We start from the raw sequence: 26,024 nt of genomic DNA on the forward strand, positions 1-26,024 counted from the left end.
TTCAGGTTCGCTCCTGCAGCTTGGGACGACCCCGCAGCCCGGGGACGCGGCAGCACCGAGCAGGAACCGACGCTCCCGGAGGGCGCTCTGCGCCCTGCCAGCCCGCACCGGCCCGGGCCGGGCTCGAACGGTGCTCGGAGCCCTCCCCGTGACGGGCCGTCCCCGCGCAGCGAGACCCGCGCCGCCTCTGCCACGCGGCGGAAGCGGAGGGGGGCGCGGCTATGGGGGCGTGGCTATGTGAAGGAGGCGTGCGCATGGGGGCGTGGTTACGCGAGGGGGCGTGGCTACGAGAGGTGGGAGCTTCCCCGCCCCCGCCGCTGCCAATGGCGCGGGTACAAAGTGACCTTGGCGCGCACGCCGCCCCCTTCCGCCGCGCTCCATCCGGGCGCTCCCGCCGGCCCCGCCGCGCCTGCGCAGAGGCCCGTCCCCCTCCCGCCTCTTCGCCCCGGCCCCGAGGTGCGGCAGCCCGAGCGGGTGAGTGGGGGGCGCCGCGCCATCCGCCCCCATCGCCGCCCCCGCCCGCCGCCGCGGCCCCCTCACCCCTCTCCCTCTCTCCACAGAGACACCGGACCGCGATCCCCGGGACGCTGCCCGCCGAGATGTTCGCCTGCGCCAAGCTCGCCGCCTCGCCGTCCCTGGTGAGGGGGGGCGCGGGGGGCGCCGGGGCCTCCTCGGCGGCCGCGGGACGCGCGGGGGGGCGGGCGGGGACGCTGAGCCCCGCGGAGGGGCCCGAGGGCGCGCTCGTAGCTGGGGCCGCCCGGGAGGGTGAGGAGGGGGGCGCGCTGCGGCGGGGCCGGGTTCTTCCCGGCTCCTCCGTTGGGTCGCGGCCCTTGGCCGAGGCGAGGGGCCTTCCCGCACGAACGAAGAGGGAGGGCAGCGCAGCGGGGAGCTCTGGGGCCTGGTGCGTTCGGCACCTTGCGGTAGGTCAAACTCCAGCCTGTTGCTCGTCCTACGCAAGGCCCGGAGTTTTTGCCCTTGGGAAGACACGGGGCTGGCCTGCTTGAAAACGTTCTCTCGAGGCTGCAGACTGTCTCATTTTGCATGTGGAGGCGCAGGTTTCCCCTGCAGGAAGAGCTTTTTGCAGGAGTCAGTTTGACCTTAGGCTGCTGGAAGCCCAAGGACACATGCAGGCCGCTTGTGAAAGAGGATTCATTCATTTATACCTAGCAAGATTTAAAAGTCTAAGTTATGCCTGTACATTTAACAACTTTGGAACTCATTTTGATGGCTTTTATTTTTTCATTTCAGAATGCATATTGCTGCCTGCTGATCTGTCTGGCTTTTTTTTGTTGTTGGTTTGCTACATTTTCTTTCAGTATTGGGCACGTACAGGTTCATTGAATGATGTCGCTATTTGCAGAAACGTCTTCTGAAAACAGTGCTATCAAATTGCATGGCAGTGTTTGCCTCCATAACATTTATTGTATATCTAGCTATGTAAAGCTGGTTGTCTTTCAAGTAAGACAAGTGGCTTAAGGTAATAGCCTTATGCTCTTACAGCCTATGGTATAGGAACAGCTGTGATGAAATGTTTCTTTTTTACATAGCTTTTCTCTTCCTCTTTCAGATCCGTGCTGGATCCAGAGTCTTGTACAGACCAATTTCAGCATCTGTGTTGTCTAGGCCAGAGGTCAAGAATGGAGAGGTACCTTATAAACAAAATTCTGTATCTTCCTAAATTACCTGGTGAGCCTAAATGTTCTCAACCTAGAGTTCACTTGTTCTAACTTAAGTATCTGTAGTGTGAAAATTGCTTCAAGTCAGACACCTATTAATACTTGTAGCTGTCTTGCTGTTTTCCCTGTGAAGTCTTTCACATTTAATGTTGATTGCTTTCAGGTAATGTCCTGAATTGTTTAACCCTTAGTTATAGTCTTATCACTTGGTAGAGGAGCTAGACATTGAGCATAATACAGCTTTTAAAACTGCAGAATAACACTATCAAAGTGGACATAGAAAGTGCTCAGTGTCTGAATATAATGCTTTTTCATGTTTTCTTTTCTTAGGGCAACTCAACGCTCACTGGGGCCCAAAACACTGTCTCACGGATAGCACTTAGAGAATTCCAGACTAGTGTTGTCAGCAGGGACATTGACACTGCTGCCAAATTTATTGGTGCTGGTGCTGCCACAGTAGGTGTGGCTGGTTCTGGTGCTGGTATTGGAACAGTCTTCGGTAGTCTAATCATTGGTTATGCCAGGTAATCACTCTCTTTCTTAAAAAATTCTAATTGCATGTAAAGGTATCTTGAGGCAGCGCTTCCAGATAAGCTAAGCTGTAGTAAGGATGATGGCACTGTAATAAATACTGTTAATAATTACTATTAATGATAAACATGGCTAAATAGAATCATACAAAACCGTAGTGTATCCATCAGAATGGCTGTATTGTTAAATTCAAAACTTTGTACACATGAATGGCATGAGATCATTAGACCTGGTCAGTGTTTCAGTCTCCAAAATCCAGTGTTTCAGCATTCAGCTCCAGAATCAAACTAAAAATCTAGCCTGGATCTTTTCCCGTGTGAGAGGGGAGTGGAAGTCCTAAAGAGAAACTACATGAAAACTGATAATAAGTAATGTGAGTTTATATGCTTTAGGCTTAGTAGTCAGCATTGTTACTTAAAAATGGATGCTCAGTTCATTTTTTTTCTTTGCATCTCAGAATATGTATTTACTTTATCAAATGAGTAATCATTCCTTCTAGAAATCAGAAAGGGGTGAGGGTGAGGATTTCATAGCAAGGATGAACCTTTTCCAGATAAGTTTACTATGTTCCTGTGATAGGAATAAATAGTTCACATAGTATTATGGAAGAGCAGAACTGATAGAGGCATTAAAAAAAGCTTTACTGAAGGTTTCATGTTCTTCATTACTCTTTCAAGCAGTTAAGACTTGATAAAAATCTTTAAGAAATAAGACTTGAAATTGAAAGCCCAACTGAAGACAAGGAGACTTTCCACTTGAAGAAGCATAGGTGTTTTAAGTACAAAATGTTCCCTTTTCTCAATTTGGCATGAACACACCAATAAGATTGTATAACATTACTTCATAGTATTATGTTGAAGGGTTTTTTGTTCTCCCACATACTTCTTGGAGAGATAATTCATTGCATTTTTGCAACAAACTGCTAATTTTTTTTTTTCTGTAGGAGGTTTCAGTTCTTGTAATTGTCTGGGAGCTACTTAAAATGTTGATGAAATATAGTTATAATTCACAGATGTGAAGTAAATTTATAAAGCATAGTGCTGATAGTTACTGCATGGGAAAATGTAGAGAAGTCAAATTCAAAAGCATAGGTCAGTATAGGCACAAACTGTTCTTATTTGTAAAAGCCAAATACAATCTGTACAACCTGAATCTAGTCATAATTGCCAGCTCATTTGTCTTCAATGAAATCCTTGCTAAAAATTACTTCTGCCTGGACTTGTTGGATTTTCCTGTTACAGAATCCATGGCAAAAGTAGTATGAGGTTCTGAATCTGTATGAAAAGCATCTTAGTTGTAAAGATAAAAAGGTCTTACATCTCCGCTTTCTTCTAGAAATCCTTCTCTGAAGCAGCAGCTGTTCTCGTACGCTATCCTGGGATTCGCCCTGTCTGAAGCTATGGGTCTCTTCTGTCTGATGGTTGCTTTCTTGATCCTATTTGCCATGTGAAAGGAGATCTGCCTGTAATACTGGCATTGGAATGTAATTGCATTTTATGGGACTCCCAAAATGTCGGTGTCATGGAAATTGATACTATTTCCAAAGTCATTTCATTAAAGAGAATAACTGTCAACCCGTTGCCTGCATTTATTATCATTCTCACAAGGATACCTGGAAGACAGGATCTTGTAATTCAGTCACCATGTGGGTTTTTTGATAATGACATATCACATAGGACCCTGAAACATTTGACTTCAAGTCAAACATTTTATTTATTGATATATATACATATATATAGAACTGTCACTTGTTTGTTAAAATTAATATTGCATAGCTTTGAAAGATCAAAGTATGCACAGATAAAATGTGAAAGGCTATACTGCTGGTCTTTTTCCTCAAGCTAGCTGGCACATAAGGTGGTGTGGCACCTCTTAATAGAAGGAGGTAAACACAAATCCATGAATAGTGATGCGAGAGTTCCCTTTCCATCAGTTTTCAGTTACACTATAAATTTTGATCACCGTGGTAAAAAATTTTCCACTTTGTTCTGACCAGTGCCCCATTGAAGTAAATGAACTGCTGCTTTAGATTGCCCTGAGGCATTTAAATGTGGCACATTGCTATTATTATACGCTTGCTTAATTACTGCATTCCTGGTATCACCTAATGAAAAGAGAGAACTTTGAGCTTCATAATTTTGTAAAGTCAGCATTGCATTATCTCCCAAATTCTTTACAAAGCAGTAGGACTGAAATATTTTTAATAACAAGATACCTGCAGTATCAAGCTTTGCTTCTGCCAGTATCTGTCTTTTACAATCTAAATGCATGTACAGTGTTGTCTACACTTAAGGCAACATGCTCTATGTTACTGTATACTAATCTGGTGGTTGGGTTGGGTTGGGAATGGCTCAAGAGTATTAAATAACAAAGCTGATCATTCAACAAACATAAGCTGAAATTTGGAAGAAGATGAGCAAGCTTGTTATGAGCTCTGTCAGCTTGCTGTTAAAATGGTAATTACTTCATTAAATATAGGAAACTACTATAACCTATCCCTAGGGAAATTGCTAGTGGCTCTTAGATGAATGCAAGGTGCAGGTAAGACCTTTGTTTTAGTCTAAATTCAAATACCAAATTAGTGTTCGTGCAGTCTAACTTGGACCTAGCATAAGAAGCTACTTTCCCCATATGTTCTTGGAAGAAAATTATCATCTCAAAAAGATTAAAAGCTGTCATGTAAATCCTTTTAAATATCAGAGGTTTGGGAGTATAGAATATGCAGCATCTTTAAATATTCATCTCTAGCACAGTGTTAGTAGTGCCTTACATGACTAGGCCTGGAAGTGGAGTTTGTGGTGAGGTGAGGGAGGGGTAGGAGGTAAAGTGTATTGCAGCCATTTTCCATGTGGTCTATGCTCGGACTAGGGTTTTTTAATGAAATTATTCTTACCAATTCTCATAAGCTACTCTGTTACTGAGCTGACGTGCAGTTCATTTTTCCTGGATGAAAAGCAGGTAATGGTGAAAATTGGAGGATAAAGCTCATCTATGGGCTGCTGTCCTTCTGGTGGGTGATGAACTACTCTGTTCCTTCAGCACTGTAGAGATCTGTGCAGGTATCCGAGGTGGCGATCCACATCTCATAGACTAGTCTAGTGGACTAACTTAATTGAAACTTCAGATTTCCATACCACTGGGATTTGGCTAAACAAGTGTCTTCAAACTTGTCTTGGTCAAGCCTAGCTCCAGCTTTGTTAATCATACTTAACCATTTTATAAGTAAACTGCTGAATTATAGTTGTGTGTCTGGTGTAGAGAGAAGTTCTGGCTGTGTTATTGCTCCATAGCCTCAATAAGAAAGCTGCCTACGCCACCATGAGCTACTGAAATGATTTCTGGATTTACGTCCCATCTTTTCCCATGCAGTTTGCCCTGTCACCATGCACCCTTTTCCTTATCATCAGTCTTGTCTGAAAGGCAGAAGACAACTCGGGTGACCCTGGATATGGATGTAAAGCCTGTCTATTTTATTAGTAACATATCCCCAGACTTGTTAACTTTTGGCTTGCTCTTAGACTGCTGAACATAGGCCACACTCAAGCAAAACTGCTATTAGGTTATGGCAATCGTGAAAGAATCGGATAACGGTGTTAAAGAGTAATCAAGGTCTTTCAAAACATGGCAACAAACCTTCATACTGAGGATTATCCTCCTTCTAGACAATAAGGGGCTTGTAAGTGATGGGTGGATATTCACATCTGAATGATTATAGGCCACACTGCCTCCCCTTCTCTATTGCTCTGTTTTCACTGCTCTTGAAAAATAGACCTTGGTTTTGGTGGTTACTTGAGCACTTCAACAGCTCAGTCAGTTTGGTCTTACAAAAAATTCTCCTGTTTTTTCCTAAAATGTCAACAAAAGAAATTACTGTAGTCGTGTAATAGATTAAATGTGTTTGGTTTAGTTTTTTAATTTATTTTTAAATATTTTTTTGCAGTGATTTGGTAGCAGCAAGCTACATAAAAGACTCTTGATCTTCTCTCTAAGAGTTTACATCAAGAAATCTTTTTTTGTAGGTCAGAGAAACCAGATACAATGTTCCATGAGGTGATACTATAGGCTTCACTTTCCTGAAGTCTTTGTTAGAGCTTTTCTGACATGGACCATGCTAACCTTAGTGACTGTCAACTTGGCGAGATCCATGTTGAGGATTCTCTGTACCCAAAGGCTGTGTTCCTGTTTCAGTCCTGAAGATGGATCATTCCACCTGTGACAGTGATGGTACACAACACTGTTATCCTAATGTATAATGAAGGAAATGCTTAGGTTACCAATTACACTCTTAAATTATTGCTGCAGGTAAAAATGATTCATCCTGTCCGTCCTGCTGCTTTCCCTCTGCTTGCTGTTTGCATCAGTTGCAGACTGAGGAAAGGCAAAATTGAATTCTCTGTTCAGGACTGATGCTGACATGCAATGGTAGATCTAAACCACCAAAAAATACTTGTTTCCAATACAGCTCTTGCTTGCACAGTGGAGAAGGAAGATCTCTGTTCTTTTCTTCTCTTTGTGCTATCTCAGATTTAAGCCCTTTGCAGCATGTTTAAAGAATGCCATGTTTAAGTAAACTGTACTTTTATGCAGTTTTTAATCCCACCTTATTGCAAAGAACAGTGCCCACCTAAACAATAAATTAAACATAACCATATTGTCTTTTGCAAGTACAAGGAAACTCAGATGTAACTTAATTTACTGGAACTAATACTTTGGTTTTTTAGGTAGGCTTTTTTTTTGTTTTTCGTCATCTTGTATTCACAGGTCTGTCTTGGAACAAGACAGTTCCAAACGGCAGACACAGAATTAAAACTTCATCTGTAATTCAGAGCACATACTTGCTAAACTATTCTCATATATGGATATTTTTTTAACTCATCCCAAATGCTAATTAATTCTGTGTTAAATTCAGGTAATGATACTTTCCTTCCTTGTACAGTGCTGTGGCATTTTTGGTATGTTAAATAAGGTGAATGTTTAGCAGAAGCATGGCTTCAGGCACACATCTGTTTCTGCTGGAAGGGATGCGGTGTTGGGAAACCCAAGGAGTACAGCCAGTCCGGGGTGTTGGAGGGCCAACTAGTCCAAGGCTTAGAGCGCTGGTGCTGAGTAAAGCCTTGCAGCGGTTTAGGCTCTACCTGTTTGCTGCGGCCTTCTAGCAGCAGCTGCAGGACCAGCAGCAGAGGGTGGGCGCTTCATCTTCACCGTCCCGTGACCCGAGCTCTCCGTCCCACACGGCTGCAGGAATCCTCCCTTTGCAGCCGCTTTACCCAACGCGCTGGGCCGTTCAGCGCGGCTCTCGCGGCAGATGCGCTGCCCAGCTGCAGCCGCCCGGAGGCCCCGGCGGGGCCAGGGGAGCGTCACGGTACCGACGCCGCTCCCCGCCGGCCGCGGAGGCGCAGTGCCGGCAGCGAGGAGCGGGGCCCCTCCGTTCGCACGCCGCCCTCCCCCCCGCTGGCGGACGGAGCGGCTCCGCCCCCGCTGCAGCCGCGGCGCCCCCGGCCGCACCCAGGCGCTCGGCGCTTCCGGCCACGCGCTCCCCCGCCCACGGCGACCAATCAGCGGCGCGCGGCGCCCTCCGCCCCGCCCGGCCCCACCCCTCGCCGCCACGTGACCCGCGCTTCGCCGCGGCCCGCGGCGGTGTCAGCCGCGCTATCGCGAGAAGTGACGGAAGCCCGTGGGGGACCCGGCCTTTAATGTGCGGTCCGGCCCGCGCTCCCGGGTGAGTTTGTAAACACGAGCGCGCCGCGGCCTGGCGGTGGCGGCGGCGGCTCCTCCTCCCTCCGCGCCGCGGCGGCGCCGGGGGGGCGGGGAGCGGCGGCGGAAGGCGGAGGCGCCCGGGAGGCAGGAACATGGCGGCGCCGCCGCCGCTCTCCGCGGCAGCCCCCTCCCCCACCGCGGCCCGCGGCCGCTGGCGCCCCTGAGGCGGGGCGGGGCGCGCGCGGCGGGGCCGGGGCCTCCCGCAGGTAGGGGCGCGGCGGCGGGGCGCGGCTCCGGGCCGGCGGGAGCCGCGGGGGCCGGGCCCGGCCTTCCCGCCTCGGCACGGCTCCTCTCCCCGCGGCCGCCGTGTGCTCTAGGCGGGTATCTCGGCCCGGGGCGGAGAGGGGTCCGGCTGGCGAACAGCAGCGGCTGTGCCACACCGGAGGCCGCTGCCGGCCTGCCCTCTGGGCCGGGACGCGGCCCCTCTGCACCGGTTGCCCCGTTGACTTGGCCTGTTACCGGCGTCGTGCCGCTCGAGTTATCTTAATATGAGGCCTCAGGGGCTTTCGTGTGAAAAAGCACTTTCCAGACCCTTAAACCGTGATGGCAGCGCGATGTTTAAAGCACAAATTCTTTATGCCACGATGCAACTTGATGCTTGGAGTTAGGGGATGCCCGTGCTGCCATGTTCCTCTTGCGCTCTGATTCATTCTACAATATTGTTGCATCTTTCCTCTTGGAGCGAGATCCATGAGTACCTTTCTGTGCACTCTGTGCCACTCATTTGCTTTTATTATGTTACTTTCTTCCCGAGGTGTTTGTCTTCAAACAGTGATACTATCACCTGTTTTCTTGCACTAGAATAAGAAATTCTGATAAAGATGGAAATAATGAATCATTCATTACTTTCTAAATAGCGACCCTGAGTATGGCCAAAGTGTATTTTCTTTTCCATCTTTTAAAATAATATTTTTGTTCTCTTCTTGTCCCATTCTACTCATGGCAGTTAATGTCATGTCCCAAGCTCTTGCTGAGTGTAAAGCTGGATAGGATTAATAAAAACAAATGTTACTGAAGCTAAAGTCATAATGCTGGTAGGTCTATGTGAGATGCTAAATTCGGCCCTAGCTGACAGGATGAGGAGGACCCTCCTTGTGGTTGTAGTCTTCTGTAAGTGTTCCAAACGTGATTCTTCAGCCTTTCGCTGAAAATGAAGTTACTGTCTGTTAGTGGGAGTCCAACTGCAGACATCATGTTGGAGCAACAAACTACAGTCAAGTTAGATGTTCACCTAAATTCTCATAATGTTTATAATTCTGCATTTCAGAATCAAAATCAGAGTTGTCTTATTTTGTTTCTTAATAACTTTTTCAGGGGCCACTTGCTATGCAGTGCATAAAAATAAATATGAAATAATAAAAAACCCTTAATGCGTACCTGGGGTGAAGTAGCGTTTTTAAAAAAAAATCTGTCATGAATTTATGTTTTAATATTGCTATTGCATGCTAATACTTAATCAACTAGTTCAGCCTTTGATCTTCTCCACTGTGTAGTTAGTATTTATGTCCTGATTTGAATTCTAGAAATATGAAAATGTTTCTTATGTTTTTTCCCCAGAAACTTCTAGGCTATGCGGCATCTAACATAAGGTGCTTTCAGTCCTTAAATTTGATTTGATCATACATAATTTTATATATAATTATTGTTTTCATGCTATTTCTGTTTTGTAACAAAGTGTTGAGCAGCCTGAAACAGAGTATTCCTTTAAATCCAGTTTAATTAACTTTTGGATGTATCTAGTTCCTAAAATTCCTTTTCTGTCATCAGCTATACTTTTTTTTTTTCCCTTCTGCTATTAATTTGTTGTTAAAACTCACAAATGCGCATTTTCAGTTCCAGGAAGCTTTACTGACATTAAATGTTTATGTATTATTTCTTATCTCAACATTATTTACTGGCTTCTTAAAATAATCTTGATTTTATGTATAAAAATAATAAAAAATAATTAACTGTTTTCAAAGTAGCAACAGAACTATTAAATTCTTTTTTGGAATAATAAATAGATTTCAAGTTATCGTTGTCCTCCTGCGTAACTTAACTACATCTGTTTCCAATCAATAACGTGTGCTCTAAGGAGGCATTGGATATAGTTAGTGATAGAATTATGAGATAATATTTAATAATTATGCAATTTTTTTTCCAAGTATGTGCTATACTGTTCCCAACTTTGTTCTTTGTTGGTTTCAGTTCAGCAGGAGTTCAGCCTCAGAACTTATCCATTAGCTTCAGTTCAAATGGAAGCTTCTCTTCAGTAAATTGTTCCAAGCAATAGTCTGTTTCCCTTTCTAGGTAAATGCCAGTGGTTGTTTATATTATTGCTTATGGAAAAGGTCGTTCGGTTTTAATGAGTAGTGGGAGTCTTGTAGTGGGATATTTATGGGATATTTAAAGATTATTTTTTAAAAAATTAAATCCATGATTATTGTATTCAGTTTTATACTTCAGGGATGCAATATGAAAAAAATGTAAAAATGGCATAATTTGGGGGGGGGTTGAGGTTTTTTAATTATTATTATCATTTCGTTGAAATTAATGTAGCACAAGGAGATTGGAATTCTAATGTTTCTTAGGCTGATAGGCAATGTTAGGACATTCAAGCCTAGATAAATGAGCTGGGGAAGTTAAGTCCTAGTATCTCCATAAGCAAATTATGAAAAAATGAGTGGAGTAGTAAGCCCTGTATAGTTCCTTCTCTGAGGTTCATTGGCCTTTTGCTTGTCTACAAGAGCTGTACTCAACACAGCATGAATTTCCAGTAAGTCAAAGAAAGATCAAGGTGCCTTTGAAAAATTCTTAAGCGGGGTTTGACTTAGGAGCTGCCATATTCAGCCAACAGGAAGTGTTAGACCTAAGGACCTCTCTTTATTCCACTAGTGCTCTCTATTTACCAGAAATGTACCTTCACACAGAAGAAGCTTGCTTCTTCAGCAAAACTGAAGTAACTTAATTGCTTTGTTTCCATACGTGTGACTGTCCAAATGGCTTCTTGTTCTTATTTGAACTTGTTCAGTCATTCATATTCACTTTTTGCTTATTTCCCTTCTTGTCCAGATGCTCTGCCCCTTATTTACAGACTCTTAGACAAACCTAGGAAGGTGTGGAATTAACTTTAAACATCATTTACAAGCAGTTAACTAATAACATCAGCAAAAACTGCTGAACATTTGACTCTTAAGGAAAAAAATCTGAGCAGTATGCTGTTGGCATTACATTCTTCCTTATTCATTCATTCATTCAGAACTCTCTGAAATGGACCATGTATCTTCTAGGAAATAGGACGTAATATTAAGCAGTGAAGTGTGAAGAAGGAGCTCCCATTTTCCCGTTTGGTAGTTTTGAGGTTTAGAACCTTTAAATGTTCTGGAATATGGCCTATGGTTTTCTTGCAGAATCTACTGAGCTACTTTGTTGTGATCCCACTTTCTTGTAAGGAAGAATGTTTGGGTTTATTTTTCAAACTTTTTCCTCTCCATTGTCCTAATAGTTCAGTTTTACTTTTTAGGGATGCTAAATTCTGTGGCACTGTACAGATACGTTCAGAACACTTTTGAAAGTGGACTTCAATGGTCAAGTAGTAATTAAACCGCTTTTGCTTCACTTTTCTTCTTTTGCTTCATAGGAAACTGAAAAAGTAGGTGTTCCAGTCCCTCCGGGTAAGTGCAGCAGTGGTTTTTTTTTTTTCCTTTAAAGTACAAATTTCAGCTTTATTTATGTTACCTCTTTGCGAGTGGTGTATCCAACATATTAACTTCTAATTTTTGCCAGAAGCAAAGCTTGTGAATCTGCCTCTATGGAAAATTATGGAAATAAAGATAGGTTTAAATGCAGGAGATGATTAAAATTTATGCTGTGCAATGCTGTATGCAAGTATTGAAAATATAGGAGGTGCCTTGTTCACTTTGATTTACATTAATTCATTTGTTTGCATGAGAAAGCCATCTCTTTTAATTCTGAAGTGTTTAAATTTGGAGAACAACAATGGCTATGTATTTTTTCTCATCTAAAGAAGCATGTACATTAAAATTCTCGTATGGAGCCAAGCAAAACACTAAATTCAGTTCTTCAGGTAACCATTAAGAAAATGTTATCCTTTACTGTGGCAAATGTATTCAATCTGCTTGACTTTACTTTGAAACACTGTGCACCTCAAGCAGAACTCTTAAATTTGATAAAGACTTTGAAGAATTCTTATCTTTCCCTTTGGTACTTCAGTTTCCTATTGTAAAATAAAGCTTTAAAGTAAAATCTTAAAAATCTTTTGTTATCCAAAGCAATTGCGCACATAAGATTTATAGAAAAGCTTACCAGAAGTTAATAAGTCTGTATCCAGTAAGAAGTTGTAGGTTGCAGTAAAACGGGGCACAATCCCAGGTCAAATATAAAGAACAAAAGGAAATGTTGAATAGACATGATCGGTCTTGAGGAGATGCAAATGTCCATAAGCAAATGTATCACCGATACTGTAATTTAAGCACTTTGTAGTGTACAGGCCCAGGGGAGATTTGGTGCTGATGAACTGCTCTAGTTCCAGTTTTTCAATGCCCTACCACAGTTTTTGTCCAGCCTTCTCATTTTTTTCAGCCAGAACGTACAGATATTTCTTGAGTTGGAGCCACACATGAGTGGTCAGTCTAGCTGCAAAACTTGGGTTTGCATCAGATGTAAGCAGCAGTAGATAAATCAGCAGCAGTAGATAAATCAGCTGCTGCTGCAGCTGTCAGACTGCCAAATTACCCTTTTCGGACTGTCCAGTTGCAAGGGCTGACACACTAGTGAGAATGTGTGTCTTCATGCTTGCTGGCCAGTAGAGGAATGCTGAAATTGAGAAATTTTAAAGTGGTTTTGGTTTTTTTTCATTTTGTTTGGTTGGGGTTTTTTTTTACATTTATAGTTACCTGCCTTTTTTGTGTTCAGTTCGGGCTGTTTTCTTCTGTGCTGTTTGTGTCAACCCTGATGTTACAGGAGGGCAGGCTCTGTATTGCTGCCGTGCCTAGAATGAGTAATTATGGGTGAAGACTGCACAGCCTGTGAGCAGGTTAGGACATAGAGGTCTTGTAGCATACAGCATGCTCTATGCAGGTAAATTGTTCCAAGGCTTAACTACAAGTCTGGTCAATCTTTACTCGATGTGTGTGAAGAAGGATTTTTCTCAGCATATTTGGAGAAATGTATACATTTCAAACAGCCGTTTAAACGTTTAATAGAAAAAAATTTCAAAATTGGATGTCAGTTGTGTTTTATATCCTCCAGTATGTAGTGGATTAAGAGAAAACTGAAGAATTTTTGCCAGCAAAATAAGCCAACAAGACATTGCTTAAGCCAGTGTATGATTCTGTTCTTTTACAAGTTGTCTACAGGAAGATATTTTAGAAGCAAGTCTCAGAGTATGTGGTAATAGTTTCCAGACAGTGTACCTAAGGTGTTTAATTAAAATCTTAAAAAAAAATACACAAATGATTGTTGAAACTATTTTTGTAGCACGTTTAGCTAAACATTAGTGATGTTTTATAGAAACGTCTTTAGTTTTTAAATAAGCACACTGTCTTAAGTATTAGCAAATCGCTTGCAAACCCATTTTTATTTCTCTGTATTGTATATGTTTTAAATATGTATGTGTAGGCTTATTTTTATATTTTACTGTACCATTTGCTTTCCAAAAGTGATAGAAGAAGCTTATAACATTTTTAAATAGGAGTGATGTGGAAGTGTTTTACCTTTGCATAGAAGGTATGGAGCAAATGAACACTAGAAAAGTAAGATTACTTTCTGATTTAAGTACCAAAGTTGATTATACTGCCAAGATGATATCATAGTTTTCTGATGTTCAGCTCTGATCCTGTTTCTCGGTGTAATTCAAAGGAATTCTATTTATGGGTTTCCTTATGCTACTCAAAGGAATTTAGGGTTGGAAGTCTTGCAGAAGGAAGTTGCAATTCGGTGGCCTGTAGTAAGAATCACTTCACTAAACTGTTCAGTTTATCTGAAGAGATAGGTTAAGGCTGGAGTTCCACATTCAGATATGGTTGCTTCAGGAGTCAGTTTTTCCTATGGGACAAGGTGTTTGCTGTTGCCAAGGTAATAAAGGTGTCTATAATTCATCTGTAGCAATTGGATTAGCAGTTCATGTACTTTATTTCTCATTTAGTTGGGCGAGTGACATTTTTGTCAAGATGGCGTTTAAGTTGCTCTTTTGGTTTTCGGGGCAAGAGTATTTTTTAAATTCTCCTTTATTGCTGTGATATTCTCTCTTAGAACAACCGGTATCCAATAGCTTTTTGGCGTCAGAGTGGCAATCATAAACTTATTTTCTGAAAATTTGTCTTCTCCGTGTTAGTCTTGTTATTCCTGTCAGGCAGTATCCAGAAGGCAAAGAGGAGGGAAAGAATGAGGATTGTTTGTTTTCCCTAGCAGCAGTAGTTTTAGCTGGTGGGCTGTAAAGTTAACCAAGTCTTCTAAAGCTGTTGGAACATTACATTGCATTGTCTTTTGCGGGTTTTTTTGCCTTTGTTTCTAGCTATGACATCTTTATGGTATGCTTCAAATTTCCAAGTTATCTGGGTTTACTCGGAATTTCGTTCACTCACATCCTGAGTATTTCCACAAGCTCCGCTGGGCAACCTATTCCAGTGTTCAACTGCCTTCACTGTGTGATTCCATCCACGCCCCCACCTCCACCTTGTACTTGCTCTTAACTTTCTTGGTGTGGCTTGAGTGTTGCATCTCATCCTTTTGTTGTGCCTGGATCTGTCTTCTCTATAACAATACATTAGGTAGTGCAAGACAACAACCAGGTCATCCTTAGCCTTTCTTCTCCATGCTGAACAAACTTGGCTTCCTGGTATTCCTCTTCTATGTAATATTCCAGCCTCCTGACTATTTTGGTGTGGGCTCTGCTAGTTTTTCTCTAGTTTGTCAGCTGTCGTGAGGGGCTCAAAACTGGACACAGCAGTCCAGCTGTAGCTTCATGAGTGCCAGCTAAAGGAGAATAGTCACTTCCCTTCATCAGGTTGCTGTGCTCTTGCTAATGCAGCCCAGTAGGCTTTTAGCTTTCAGTGCTGCAAAAGATATGATGCTCAACTGTGTCTAACTTGTTGTCCACTGGGGTTTCAGGTTCTGCCCCAAAGCTGCGTGACAGCCAGTTGACCCTCAGCCTATACTGTTGCATGGAGTTGTTTTGTTCTAGATGCAAGCTTTGCATTTGTCTTTATACAAGGTAAATACAATCCTTACCAATTTGGCTACACTAATGAATGTGAGCCCTATTTTTCCTCCATTCCATCAGATCCAGTTTCTGTTTAGATGTATAATGTGTGAGGTCTTGCTGGAATGCATGCATGAACTTCTTTTCTCTTTTAAGTGCAAAAATGTCAGTGCTTCAAGATACTCTTCCTGCACCCCCTCCCCCCAGTGTTAGCTGGAATCCCTTTACAAGGCATTATTTCACGGAATTCCTTGTGGCCTGCAGTCAAATAATATTGCAAAGATCAAGAAATTAATTAATTTATCTCCAACTTTTTCCAGTAAGCTTTCCAGGAGAATAATGCTTTCTTTTTCATGAGGGCTGATTTTTAGTTTATAAATCAGACATTCAAAATTCACAGCCTTCACAAACCAGAACATGGAACAATATAATGACTTCATATGCAAATACATGTTTTGGTAATATTCCTTTAAATGAGGAAATGGGTCAACTTGAAAAATTGACTTTTACAGCTTATGACCTAAGAAAAATACTGACAGTGTGGATGGACTAGATTTTATGGCTGGCACTAAGCACTTGTCAAAGACTGACAAGCTGTATTGACAGAGTAGGAAAAAATGCCTTGCGTGCACTTTTGTTAATCCAAATCTTCATCCTTTGGATTAAAAAGACCCAGAATTATTTCTTACTCCTTCTGACATTTCTGATATGGATATAATTCTTCTGCTCAGAATATATATCCATATGTGCATAATATAGCAATATATTATTACAATGGTGCCTCATGGTCAAGAATTAACAATACAAGTTCCTTTCAAGATCTAGAGGAGGCTAACTGTGTTAGTTTTGAATGGGCATTTAAAAAACTCTGACTGTTGAACAGTTGAACAAGGATAATAATGCTTACGGAATAGCTCTTAAGTGTCTGTTGAAGTTCTAGGTAATAAAGGAATGTAATCCTGAAGTTTCATTGTTAAGTTCCTTATTTTTTACCCTGAAGCCTTAGTCATGAGTATTCAAACTTTGCTTGTAACCCTGTTAATACTCTTTATTGGTGACTGTACCGTACCACATGCGTAGTTTGAACAGTTCGAGAAATATTTCATTCCTCCAGAAACCTGAGACAGGTTATGAACTCTTTGCAAAGAACAGCAGAACAATCTCCATCCTTGATTTACTTTGGCATCCTTCCTTTGGGACATAAATGTTTCCTTGAGTAGTCAGTGCCAAAGACTCTAACGTTTCTGGCAGCCATTCATCTCTTCTTGGCTTGTGATCTCAGCTCAGTATTATCATGCTGTTGGAATTTTATACTTAGAAGTGATGCTTCAGAATCTCTCCACTCCATGTTTTGCTTTTTTGCTATATGGTGCCTATGACCAAGGACTCTGTGATCTTCTCGTCCTTGAAGTAATATCCAAAAAGTCTGTACGGTATTTTTTTACTGTACAGTGCATGCAAAAGGATCACGTAATGTGTTCCCTACAGATTTCTGAGGTATTAAGTCTTAAATTGTTTGCTTACACTTAACTTGATCTGTCTTATGTCTAGTGCTAAATGGTGTAGCGTAGGTATAAATTCCTAGGATGGTTAGACAGTTTCAGAAGCCTTGCAACTTTTCATGACCAGGCTGTTGGGGGAGAGATGGATTTACTTTGCTTATGATTTTTAATCATAAAGGCATCTTTATTCATGTTTATTTGCTTCATCAAGCTAAGCGGTGTTCAGAGCTAACATTGTTAGAGCTCCACACAAGTACTCATATCTAAAGATGAATGTATGTCCTCCAGGGTAAAGCTACAGATGGGTTGCTTGTCATCTCCTGGCTAATTAGCTAATTTGGTACATTCATTCCCCGCTACCGCTCCTTGCCCTGTTACTTAACCTTAAAATGAGGTAACTTTAGTGATGAGACTAGTTACTCATCACTAGTGGGTTTAGTGATCTGACAACAGTATCTTGATTTTATATGCTCATTGGATCAGTTCTTTATTATTTTTTGGCATTGATGTCACAGCATCCATACACACGTTTTATACGTTGTCCATCACAGGTTGGCTCAATCCTATCTGTGCCCCTCTTTTTCTTCCTGAAGCAGGGTGATGCTGCCTTGCAACGTTTGTTCTGTGCTTGCAGGATGAGAGTAGATAGAAGCATCTCTTTCTGTCCAAGAGGAAGCAAAACGATTCAAAGAATTTATTGAAGTAAACAGTTTCTTTGAAAAGCTGTTGTTTTATGAGTGAACAGTGGGCATTATATCATTTATCTGTACAAAATCATGTATTATTACATGTTTAACGTGCATAGTAATTAATATCATCTTTCATTTACAGTTCATGGCCATGAAAAGGAGGATATGATAGTTTCTCCTGTGAAACAGGTTTATATGTGAAATCTGGCAGGTATGTGTATTGATGCATGGCAAATATGCAGAAGAGCACAAAATATAATTAGTATCTATAAATTCTTTCTTAAATATTTTTAGCATGTAGGTAATTTAGTTGTATAGCTGTAACATTACTGAAGTACATGGTTTTGTAGTTAAATTTCTAACAGTTTACCTAATGGGCTATCTCTAATTTAGCTTTAAAGATTATCTTTAAAAGTGATGAAAAGACTAAGGAATTAACCACTTCTCATCTGTTGGCACAGTATCCTTGAGTACACTGTATTGTCTTCTGCTTTGTTCTTTTTTTTTATTGTGGGAATTGGATCATTACTACAATGTATTTTTATTTCAGTAACAAGTTGTCTTACTATGTTTTTTGATGTTTTTTGCAATTAGTCGTGTTACACAGGAGTACTTGGTGTTCCAATTGAGATTATGTTCAAAACCCACAATGATGTGTCTGTTGGGTTTTGTGTGCCTTCCTGACAGAGCTTAGAATCCAGATTCTACTTGAATCCTGGGTATTGAATCCTGGGTGTAGCCAGGAAGCAGATATTCTTGCCCATGCAATATTAAAATATCCTGTGGATGTTGATATATTGATAATTTGTTGTAATATTTGTAAAATCTGTTCCATTCTCATTTTAATACAGGCAGCACAACGACCTGTGGAATATGAGTGATGACAAACCCTTTTTATGCACTGCCCCTGGATGTGGCCAGGTAATGATCTGGCATGAAGTTATTAACATTGATTAAATAAAAGTAAAACAGTGAAATGCATTTCTAGGGATCGAAGAAAAGGGAATTTATGATAATTGGTAGAAAATACCTATGCTTTGCTGAAGAGCAGGTGACATCAAGAACTTCTAGCATTTGCTGTGTTTATTCAGAAAATGCTATGCATGGAAAAAAAAAAAACTAAATAAATGACCCTTTCTGAGCTGAAAACAGTTTCATTTGTTATCCCTGCTTTCTTTGCAGTCATTAAAGAAATATCCTGATTTGCATCAGGTAACCTGTATTTTTCAGAATATTTCAATGTTAGGGGAGCTAAGTGTGAAGCTTGCTTGTTGCTAGTATTCACAGCTGTGGTGACTGCAAATATTTAATGGCATAATTTTTATTTCTGTGTATTTTTGTGTATAGGAAGATACTAAAAGTATGTGTGCCTTAAAATGTATTTCAGTTCCTGTTGTAATGTATTCTTATAAATTTCATTAGGAGATACAGAGCCGAATGTGAACAGGAAAGCGAAAATATTAGAGTGTTTTAGCAGATGGTTGCTTAAAAAACTATGTCTTAACGCTTTAATTTAGTTACCTGAAAATAAATGAATTTACATTATCTGCTGCATGATATGGACTTCCCCACATCCTTTATATTAAATTAGTATCTTAAGATAAATTTTTCGTTGTGTTATCACTGCTGCCTTCATATAGATCTGATTTCTTAAACAAGCTGTATTTTTTTCATTATGTTAGTGCATTTGGATTTATTTGAATTTTAAGTTCAAAATATTTCTGGTTTTATTCTGAAAACTTAGGGTTTGTGACAGCATTAATTTTATATTAATGGAGCCTTCTTTATATAAAGTGGGAAAGGATCGAAATTCCTTATTATGTCTGATATGTTCTGAGACATCAAAAGTAGCAGAAGAGGACTGCCTTCTCCTAAGCGACTATTTGTCCACGTCCTAGTTGAACCTTGTTTCGATGTAATCTTCGTCAGAATGTTAGGGCAGCTAAATCTCATAGAAGACATATCATGGGGCTACAGTAATCCTTGATCCTAGGGAAGGAGAAGAGAGAAGTTCTTCTCCCTGAAAATGAGCAAGGCTTTACCAGATGCCAACTTGTACTATAGAATAGAGAGAGGGAGTCAGAATCTGGAGAATCTGTTCCCCATGAAGGAGCACGTCCATCATAGTGAGGACAGAAAGGTGTAGTTAAGTCTTTTTGTGTGTTAGAACACCAAAGTTTCTGGCTTATGCTGTATCGGGAGATAAGGCACAGGAGCTATGGAGAGCTGGGCGTTTGGAACCCTTGACAACAGAGTTGTAGCAAAAAAAGTGCCAGGCCTGTATCACCCTGTCTTTCAGTGATCCTGCGCTTTTCCCTCTCAGTTCCACACATACACATCCTTCCTCACAGAAATAATCCGGATGACTGTACGCTGAGGTCAACTAAGCTTTTTGTACTGTTTTTCTGAGGGATGATACTTGGTGTGTATCTGTCAAAATATATGTGGAGTGACTTATATTATTGAGGAATGATCAGAAACATGATTTCAGATTCCAGTGGTCACAAAGAAAAGTAAGAATTTGAATATTTGGCAAAATGTGTTCTTTTTTAGGAATCCTGCATCTTGGGAAACATTTTCTTAGTGTGTCTCAGTTGTAACACTAACTTTATCCACACTTACAGATGCATAGCAAGTTTCTCGTTACTAAAAGTAAGAATATCTATTTTACAGCACTTAGGTTGTCTGCTTACTGCTTTTTTTTATAGAAGATACCCCAAATTTTTAGAGAAGTATACACAAAACTGGCAAACTTCTGAAAACTTCAGAGATTTTTAATACACTGATAAGTTTATTTCATTCTCAGCTTTTCAGTTGTCTGACATCATTCCAGTGTTTCCCATTCTATCTTCCTCTTATTTTACATAGTAAATAGTCAGGGGCAGGACCTATATTTTATTTTTACACTAATGAAATACAGTGAAGCCTGTGTTTGTTATTACAGATCAATTCTCATTGTTGTGATAGGACACAATACAGAAATCAAATAGTAGTAATCAATTACTAAACATTATCAAGATCCATTAGTATAGCAAATGGCTGTTTGCTAATGGTTGATGAAGCCTGCAGCACTCTGAAATTTTATCTTGGACTTCTGGTGAATACAGGTACTTGTAACTTTTCCCTGATATAATTTCTATTTAGTTACTGTGAATATCATTTGAGTTTTATGGTATTTCTGCTTGGTACTGTTGACCAAGGAGCAAGATACATCTGCCTAACAGAGTTGACCGTTGACGTAGTAATCGTAGTTTTATATGTTGTAAAAGTTTCTTTCTGTAGAACTGCATTTCCTTTGTTCACACTCAAAATTACAACTATTTCTTAAAACTTTCTGCTGCAGCGTTTTACCAATGAGGATCATTTGGCTGTCCATAAACATAAACATGAGATGACACTGAAATTTGGTCCGGCTCGTAATGATAGTGTCATTGTGGCTGGTTAGTATATACTTTTATAACTAGTTTATTCACTTTTCTGCTGGAATGGGCATACGTTACGTATTTTCTGTACATAATGCATAGACTGATGTTAAGAGGATATGAAACATATTCTTCATTACAGTTGTCTGCAATGTGTGGTTAGGCAATATTTTCATCCATAATTAGCTTTTGTCAAAATTTGAATTCAGTGTTATTCTCCATAGATAGCTTTATTTAGATCTGATATATAACTTAAGTATTTTTCAATTATCAATACTTTAATAGTTTATTAAATTATGTAATAAGTATGCAGTAAGGACACACACTAATAAAGGCTGTGTCTCACAGGATCTGTAGCTAGATTAAACTACTTAAGTTTTAATTATTCATTGATATTATATCTTAAACACTACATATTTTAATTTTTTTACATATCATGGTGACATTAGAAGATAGAATCAGTAACAACTGTTCTTTGAATGGGATTGTAGAAGAAAGATAATATTTTTTTTAGTTTTAGCTTAAATTCAAAATGCTTTTACTGTATTTTCACCTCTGAATTAATGGTATATCCTTGGTCAGTTGTAACTAACTTTTTCATTTGTCCGGAATCAGAAGTAATCTCCAGTGGATGATCGATTGCATTATAAATTTTGAAGTTCTTGCACAAAAAAAAGCACATGCTAATTATTCTAAAGCTACAGCCAGACTGTTTTTCTCAGTGGTGGAACAGCCTAAATGAACTTCGTAAAGGCTGTCAGACATTTTCAGAATTTTTTTTTCCTTATAATTGGCTGATTTGTTGCGACAACCGGTGGGTCTCTTCCAACCTGGTTATTCTATGATTCTATGACAAATGGACAAAAAGTTGTTACTCTTGAAGCAGGAGTTAAACATTTTAAAATTCTAGATGTGATCCTCAGCAGTTATACCATAAGAAAGGGGACCTGTCAAATAATCAGGTGTTTGAGAATGAAACCAGGGAACTGTTTTTCTCTTTACATCCACATTCCAGCATACAAACTGTTAGTCATAAATGCCAGCTTATGTTAGTAACGCACACGTAACGCCACACTACAGTATTTAAATGCGAGTAACTGTGTGGGAAATGTGGTTAGTTTTAACCTGATACTAATAGTGAAATAAGGGGAATTCATACAGCACCAAAAACTTTATAGAAAGACTTTTTTGAAACTGCTTATTACACATACTGGAAGTCTTGTGATTCCAGCTTGACTATATGGGCATCATAGGAGTCAATACAATCTTGTGTACAATATCAACGCTTCCCTTTAGGAGTTCTACGCACTTGAAAGTAGTCACTACTGTTTTCATAGTATGAAAAGGAAGAAGCAAACTGTCCATGAGCTGTGTGTTTTTCTTTCTCTTTTTTTAACTTTGCTTGCTCACTGCAGTGGATCTGCTGTGCTAGACTAGGCACTTCAGAATAGCTTCCTCTTGTTTCTGGGCACAGAAGAAATGCTTTGTCACCCTCTCAGTGCTGTAAGGGGCTTACTGGTTTGCAGACCTCAGTCGCTTGTCTCCAGCAGGTGGAGTATGCCTTCTCGTTGCAAGGCAGAAAGGCGCCTGCTTGCAAGGCATGAGAGAGTTCTTAACCACATCATCTCTTTCTGTTTGATTTTGTTCTGAAAAATACTATAACTAGGTTCATAAATGGTGTTTTAAAATAAAATTAAAAATAAAATTGTTCATTGCAGATCAGACACCAACACCAACTCGATTCTTGAAGAACTGTGAAGAAGTGGGCTTATTCAATGAATTAGCAAGTCCTTTTGAAAATGAGTTTAAAAAGGCTTCTGAAGATGACATTAAGAAAGTATGTTGAAAAAGTTTTTGTTCTCAGAGCTTCCACACTTTGTATTGGGAATTCCATTTAAAAAAGCAAAACAAGGATATGTATATTGCCTTCTACCCTGTGTCGATAATCGTTTGCCAGCTGCTTATGTGTGTTGTATGGTGAGAATACAAATTTGAGAGTACTCTTCTGAAGATTAGTTTAACTGATTAATTTTACATAATGAGCATGGAGAATGGGACACATTGACTTTGTCTTAATTCTTCAAGTATCTAGTCTATATATGTTGAAGTTAATCATTAACTTTGATTGAAATTTCATTAGGCCCTGGATAAGCAAAAAAAAAAAAAAAACAAAACTCTAAAAGCAAAGATTTTGTAGAAAGAAAAACATTTGCAAGAAATCGATGTGAAAAGAATAGCATGTGAATACTGATTACTTTGTTTAATTTTAAGATACTGATGTTATTGTAAGAATCAATAGTACTGATAATGAGAGTTAAATACTGACTGAATTTAAAGAAGTGTCAGTTATGTGGTTATAATTATATTCACTATGTGTTGAAATCACTTTTGCCCAGAAGTTATTGTTCACAACCTAAATGTCTACCTTTTTTTTTTTAAGATACAGATTGAAAGATAAGAAAGATTTGGACGGTATCTGTTTAGCAACTTTGTGCTTTTATGATGAACTTCTCAGTCATCTAGATGTACTTCTGTTTATTTTAGTACTTCCCAGTAATAACTGGTTAGGGACCCAAATGTTTAAACACTTCTGCAAATGAAAAATTTTTTTTCAGTGTCACCTATGAGTAATTTTTACCTTTGTTGATTACGTGGTTGACATCCATAGGCAGTGATGAAAAATACCTTGCTATAGTCATGTATACCAATTTTGCAGAATTATTGTCTGTGGTTTCTTTGTTCCGTAAAGACTTCAATAGATCCTTGTGAATAGAATGGATTATTATCCATTCTTGACAAAGCCTCACCCTTGCTTTGTTACTGCAGCTATAAAAATAATGATTTTTTAGATTTTTTAGTTTTAATTGGTGTATGCTAGCTATTCTTAAAACACTATATATGGTAATACTGATTCTGGATTTACTAGTACTGTATTTTCTGTGCAACTTGCCGCTACGTTGCAGGAGGCTATAGGTATTGCAAAACAATTTAAGTGTTTTAACAATTTTTCTATTTGATATTAATTTCCCAAGCTGCCCTCTGTGTAATGAGCAGAAAGAGTCCTGACATCTCTCACATAAACAGTTATGGGAAGGGTTAGAAATATTTACCATAATAGCATACTTTCTAGGTGGTTGATAGTTTCTTTTTTTCTTTTGTAGTATTTCCTATTCAGATGTGTTATGAAAAGAGGTTCCACTATTAATGGTCTTCCCTGCATGTTAGTAATATATTCTATAGGAAAACTAGGAATTACGTTGAATTTTAAAAAAGCACATGAAAGAACATAAACAGAAGAGGAGCTATGGGGAAAGCTTTTTCCAAAAGTATTTGGATAACAGACTAGACAACATAGGCTTTCCAGGCTGTAGTATTTCATTAAGTATTTTTGTAACTTTCTGTTGTAAATTCCTTTGTGTCATTTCAGATATCCCACTGATGATATCTGTGTGGTAATATAAAACTTGCTTTTTCGGTACTTATTTGCTGCAATGAGTTTGAAATGTTAGGATTTTGTGCTTTGTGGCAAGTGATATATAGTGATTTATAGAAGGGTAGTACCTTCCTTTAATGGTAATTTTTAAGTGTAGCACAGTCTTTCCTCAGCTATAATTCTTCCGTGACTCTAGGGAAAGGAAAACTTTACGAGTGTTTTTAATTCTTGGGAAGAAAATACTTAATGTGACATTGGTGTTTAAAGACAGTGCTGTTGAAGACTGGTGTTCATGCAGGTGCTGGAAAAATAGACTTGACTGGTAATGCATTGGCATCAAAATCTTCCAAACTTTGGCACCTCCCTGTTGTTATAAGGCTGATATTTCCCTTTAGTTATTTACATTGTTTTGCTTATTTTAGTTTGGAGACAGAATAATTTTGTTTTACACTGTTCCTTTTAGATGCCTTTAGATCTGTCTCCTCTTGCAACACCAATTATAAGAAATAAAATTGAAGAACCTTCTGTTGTAGAGACAACTCATCAAGATAGTCCTTTACCTCATCCAGAGTCTACTACCAATGATGAAAAGGTAAGAACCCCCCACTTTTTTTTCCTTTCTTTTTGGAATTAATTTTTCAAATCTGATGATGATGTGTAAGTTTGTAAATGATGATAGCCACACTGCTTACCTGGTTGAAAGGAGAAGAATTTTCTTTTGCCATATTCCTGTGTTTTTGTACACTTAATTTGTTAAATTCTTTGGTTGGCTTTGCTCACAGAAGGGGTTTCTTTGTCTCAAGCTGACCATCCAGTAAAGCCAGAACAGAAATAAAACGTAATATTCATGCTATGTTTGAAAAGGCTAAAGGGGCTCTTTTTCTGTTTTGTGCATCGTCATTCATGAAAAAGCAAAGTAAGTTCTGATTCTTCATTTTATTTATTTATTTGTTTGTTTGTTTTAATACTGTCAGCTGCTTGAGACTCCATGGATGCATTTTTGTTTATCCTGTGTTTTAAGATGAATTTGACATAGAAAGTCAAAGAAAACATATCCCCACTGATGGGAATGGTGACTTCATATCAACAGATGAGGAGAAGGCTGAGGTACTCAACAAGTTTTTTGCCTCAGTCTTCACTGATAACTGCTCTCCTCACCCCTCCTGGGTCATGGGACAGCACGGTGGTGACCAGGGGGATAAACCCCCTCCCACAGTAGAGGAGGATCAGGTTCATGACCCCCTGAGGAAACTGAACATTTATAAGTCTATGTGACCTGGTGGGATGCATCCCAGAGTCCTGAGGGAATTAGCAGATGTGGTTGCCAAGCCACTCTCTATGATATTTGAAAAGTCATGGCAATCAGGAGAAGCCCCTGGTAACAGGAAGAAGGGTAACGTTAAGGGCAGAAAAGATGACTGAGAACTACTGACCTGTCAGCCTCACCTCTGTGCCTGGGAAAATCATGGAACAGATCCTCCTAGAAGCTATGCTAAAGCACGTGGAGGTCGTGGAGGTGATTAATGGCAGCCAGCAGCGCTTCACCAGGGACAAATCCCCTATGACCAACATAGTGACACTCTATGATGGGGTGACCGCAGCAGTGGGCATGGGTAAACCAACAAATGTGTTCTATCTAGACTTCTGTAAAGCCTTTGACACGGTCGCACACAACATCCTCCTCTCTAAATTGAAGAGAAACAGATTTGATGGGTGGATGGTACGGTGGATAAGAAAATTCAGAAAGTAGTGGTCAATGGCTCAAAGTCCAGATGGAGATCTGTGGCAAGTGGTGTCCCTCAGGGGTCTGTGC

General features: G+C 40.0%; 2 protein-coding genes across 6 annotated transcripts in view; both read left to right on the top strand.

Moving 5' to 3' along the window:
• Nucleotides 1-383: 383 nt before the first annotated feature.
• On the top strand, nucleotides 384-3,781 carry ATP5MC3 (ATP synthase membrane subunit c locus 3). The gene is made up of 5 exons (XM_069861082.1): nucleotides 384-474; nucleotides 561-638; nucleotides 1,568-1,645; nucleotides 2,007-2,200; nucleotides 3,543-3,781. Exons 2-5 carry the CDS (start codon nucleotides 600-602, stop codon nucleotides 3,655-3,657), a joined length of 426 nt encoding a protein of 141 aa, XP_069717183.1. The 5' UTR covers nucleotides 384-474; nucleotides 561-599; the 3' UTR covers nucleotides 3,658-3,781.
• A 4,039-nt stretch (nucleotides 3,782-7,820) lies between these two features.
• Nucleotides 7,821-26,024, top strand: part of ATF2 (activating transcription factor 2) — a 52,127-nt gene continuing 33,923 nt past the window's right edge. Inside the window, exons 1-6 of one of the 5 annotated variants that reach the window (XM_069861087.1) lie at nucleotides 7,821-7,926; nucleotides 17,499-17,567; nucleotides 18,208-18,277; nucleotides 20,700-20,796; nucleotides 22,497-22,615; nucleotides 24,675-24,803. In XM_069861087.1, the coding sequence (XP_069717188.1) occupies nucleotides 18,230-18,277; nucleotides 20,700-20,796; nucleotides 22,497-22,615; nucleotides 24,675-24,803 (393 nt within the window). In that variant the 5' untranslated portion in view covers nucleotides 7,821-7,926; nucleotides 17,499-17,567; nucleotides 18,208-18,229. Of the gene's footprint in view, nucleotides 7,927-11,597; nucleotides 11,618-17,498; nucleotides 17,568-18,207; nucleotides 18,278-20,699; nucleotides 20,797-22,496; nucleotides 22,616-24,674; nucleotides 24,804-26,024 lie in introns of those variants that run through there. The other 4 variants (XR_011337739.1, XM_069861085.1, XM_069861083.1 and 1 more) reach the window with 4 other exon arrangements.

Source organism: Phaenicophaeus curvirostris, chromosome 7 (assembly GCF_032191515.1).
Source record: "Phaenicophaeus curvirostris isolate KB17595 chromosome 7, BPBGC_Pcur_1.0, whole genome shotgun sequence".
NCBI classification, from domain to species: domain Eukaryota; kingdom Metazoa; phylum Chordata; class Aves; order Cuculiformes; family Cuculidae; genus Phaenicophaeus; species Phaenicophaeus curvirostris.

Excerpts from the sequence above, each read along its gene's own strand:
- ATP5MC3 (XM_069861082.1), top strand. The coding sequence starts at position 600 with ATGTTCGCCTGCGCCAAGCTCGCCGCCTCGCCGTCCCTG. Across the intron at positions 1,646-2,006 it reads CAGAGGTCAAGAATGGAGAG|GGCAACTCAACGCTCACTGG; the intron begins GTACCTTATAAA and ends TTCTTTTCTTAG. Across the intron at positions 2,201-3,542 it reads CTAATCATTGGTTATGCCAG|AAATCCTTCTCTGAAGCAGC; the intron begins GTAATCACTCTC and ends GCTTTCTTCTAG.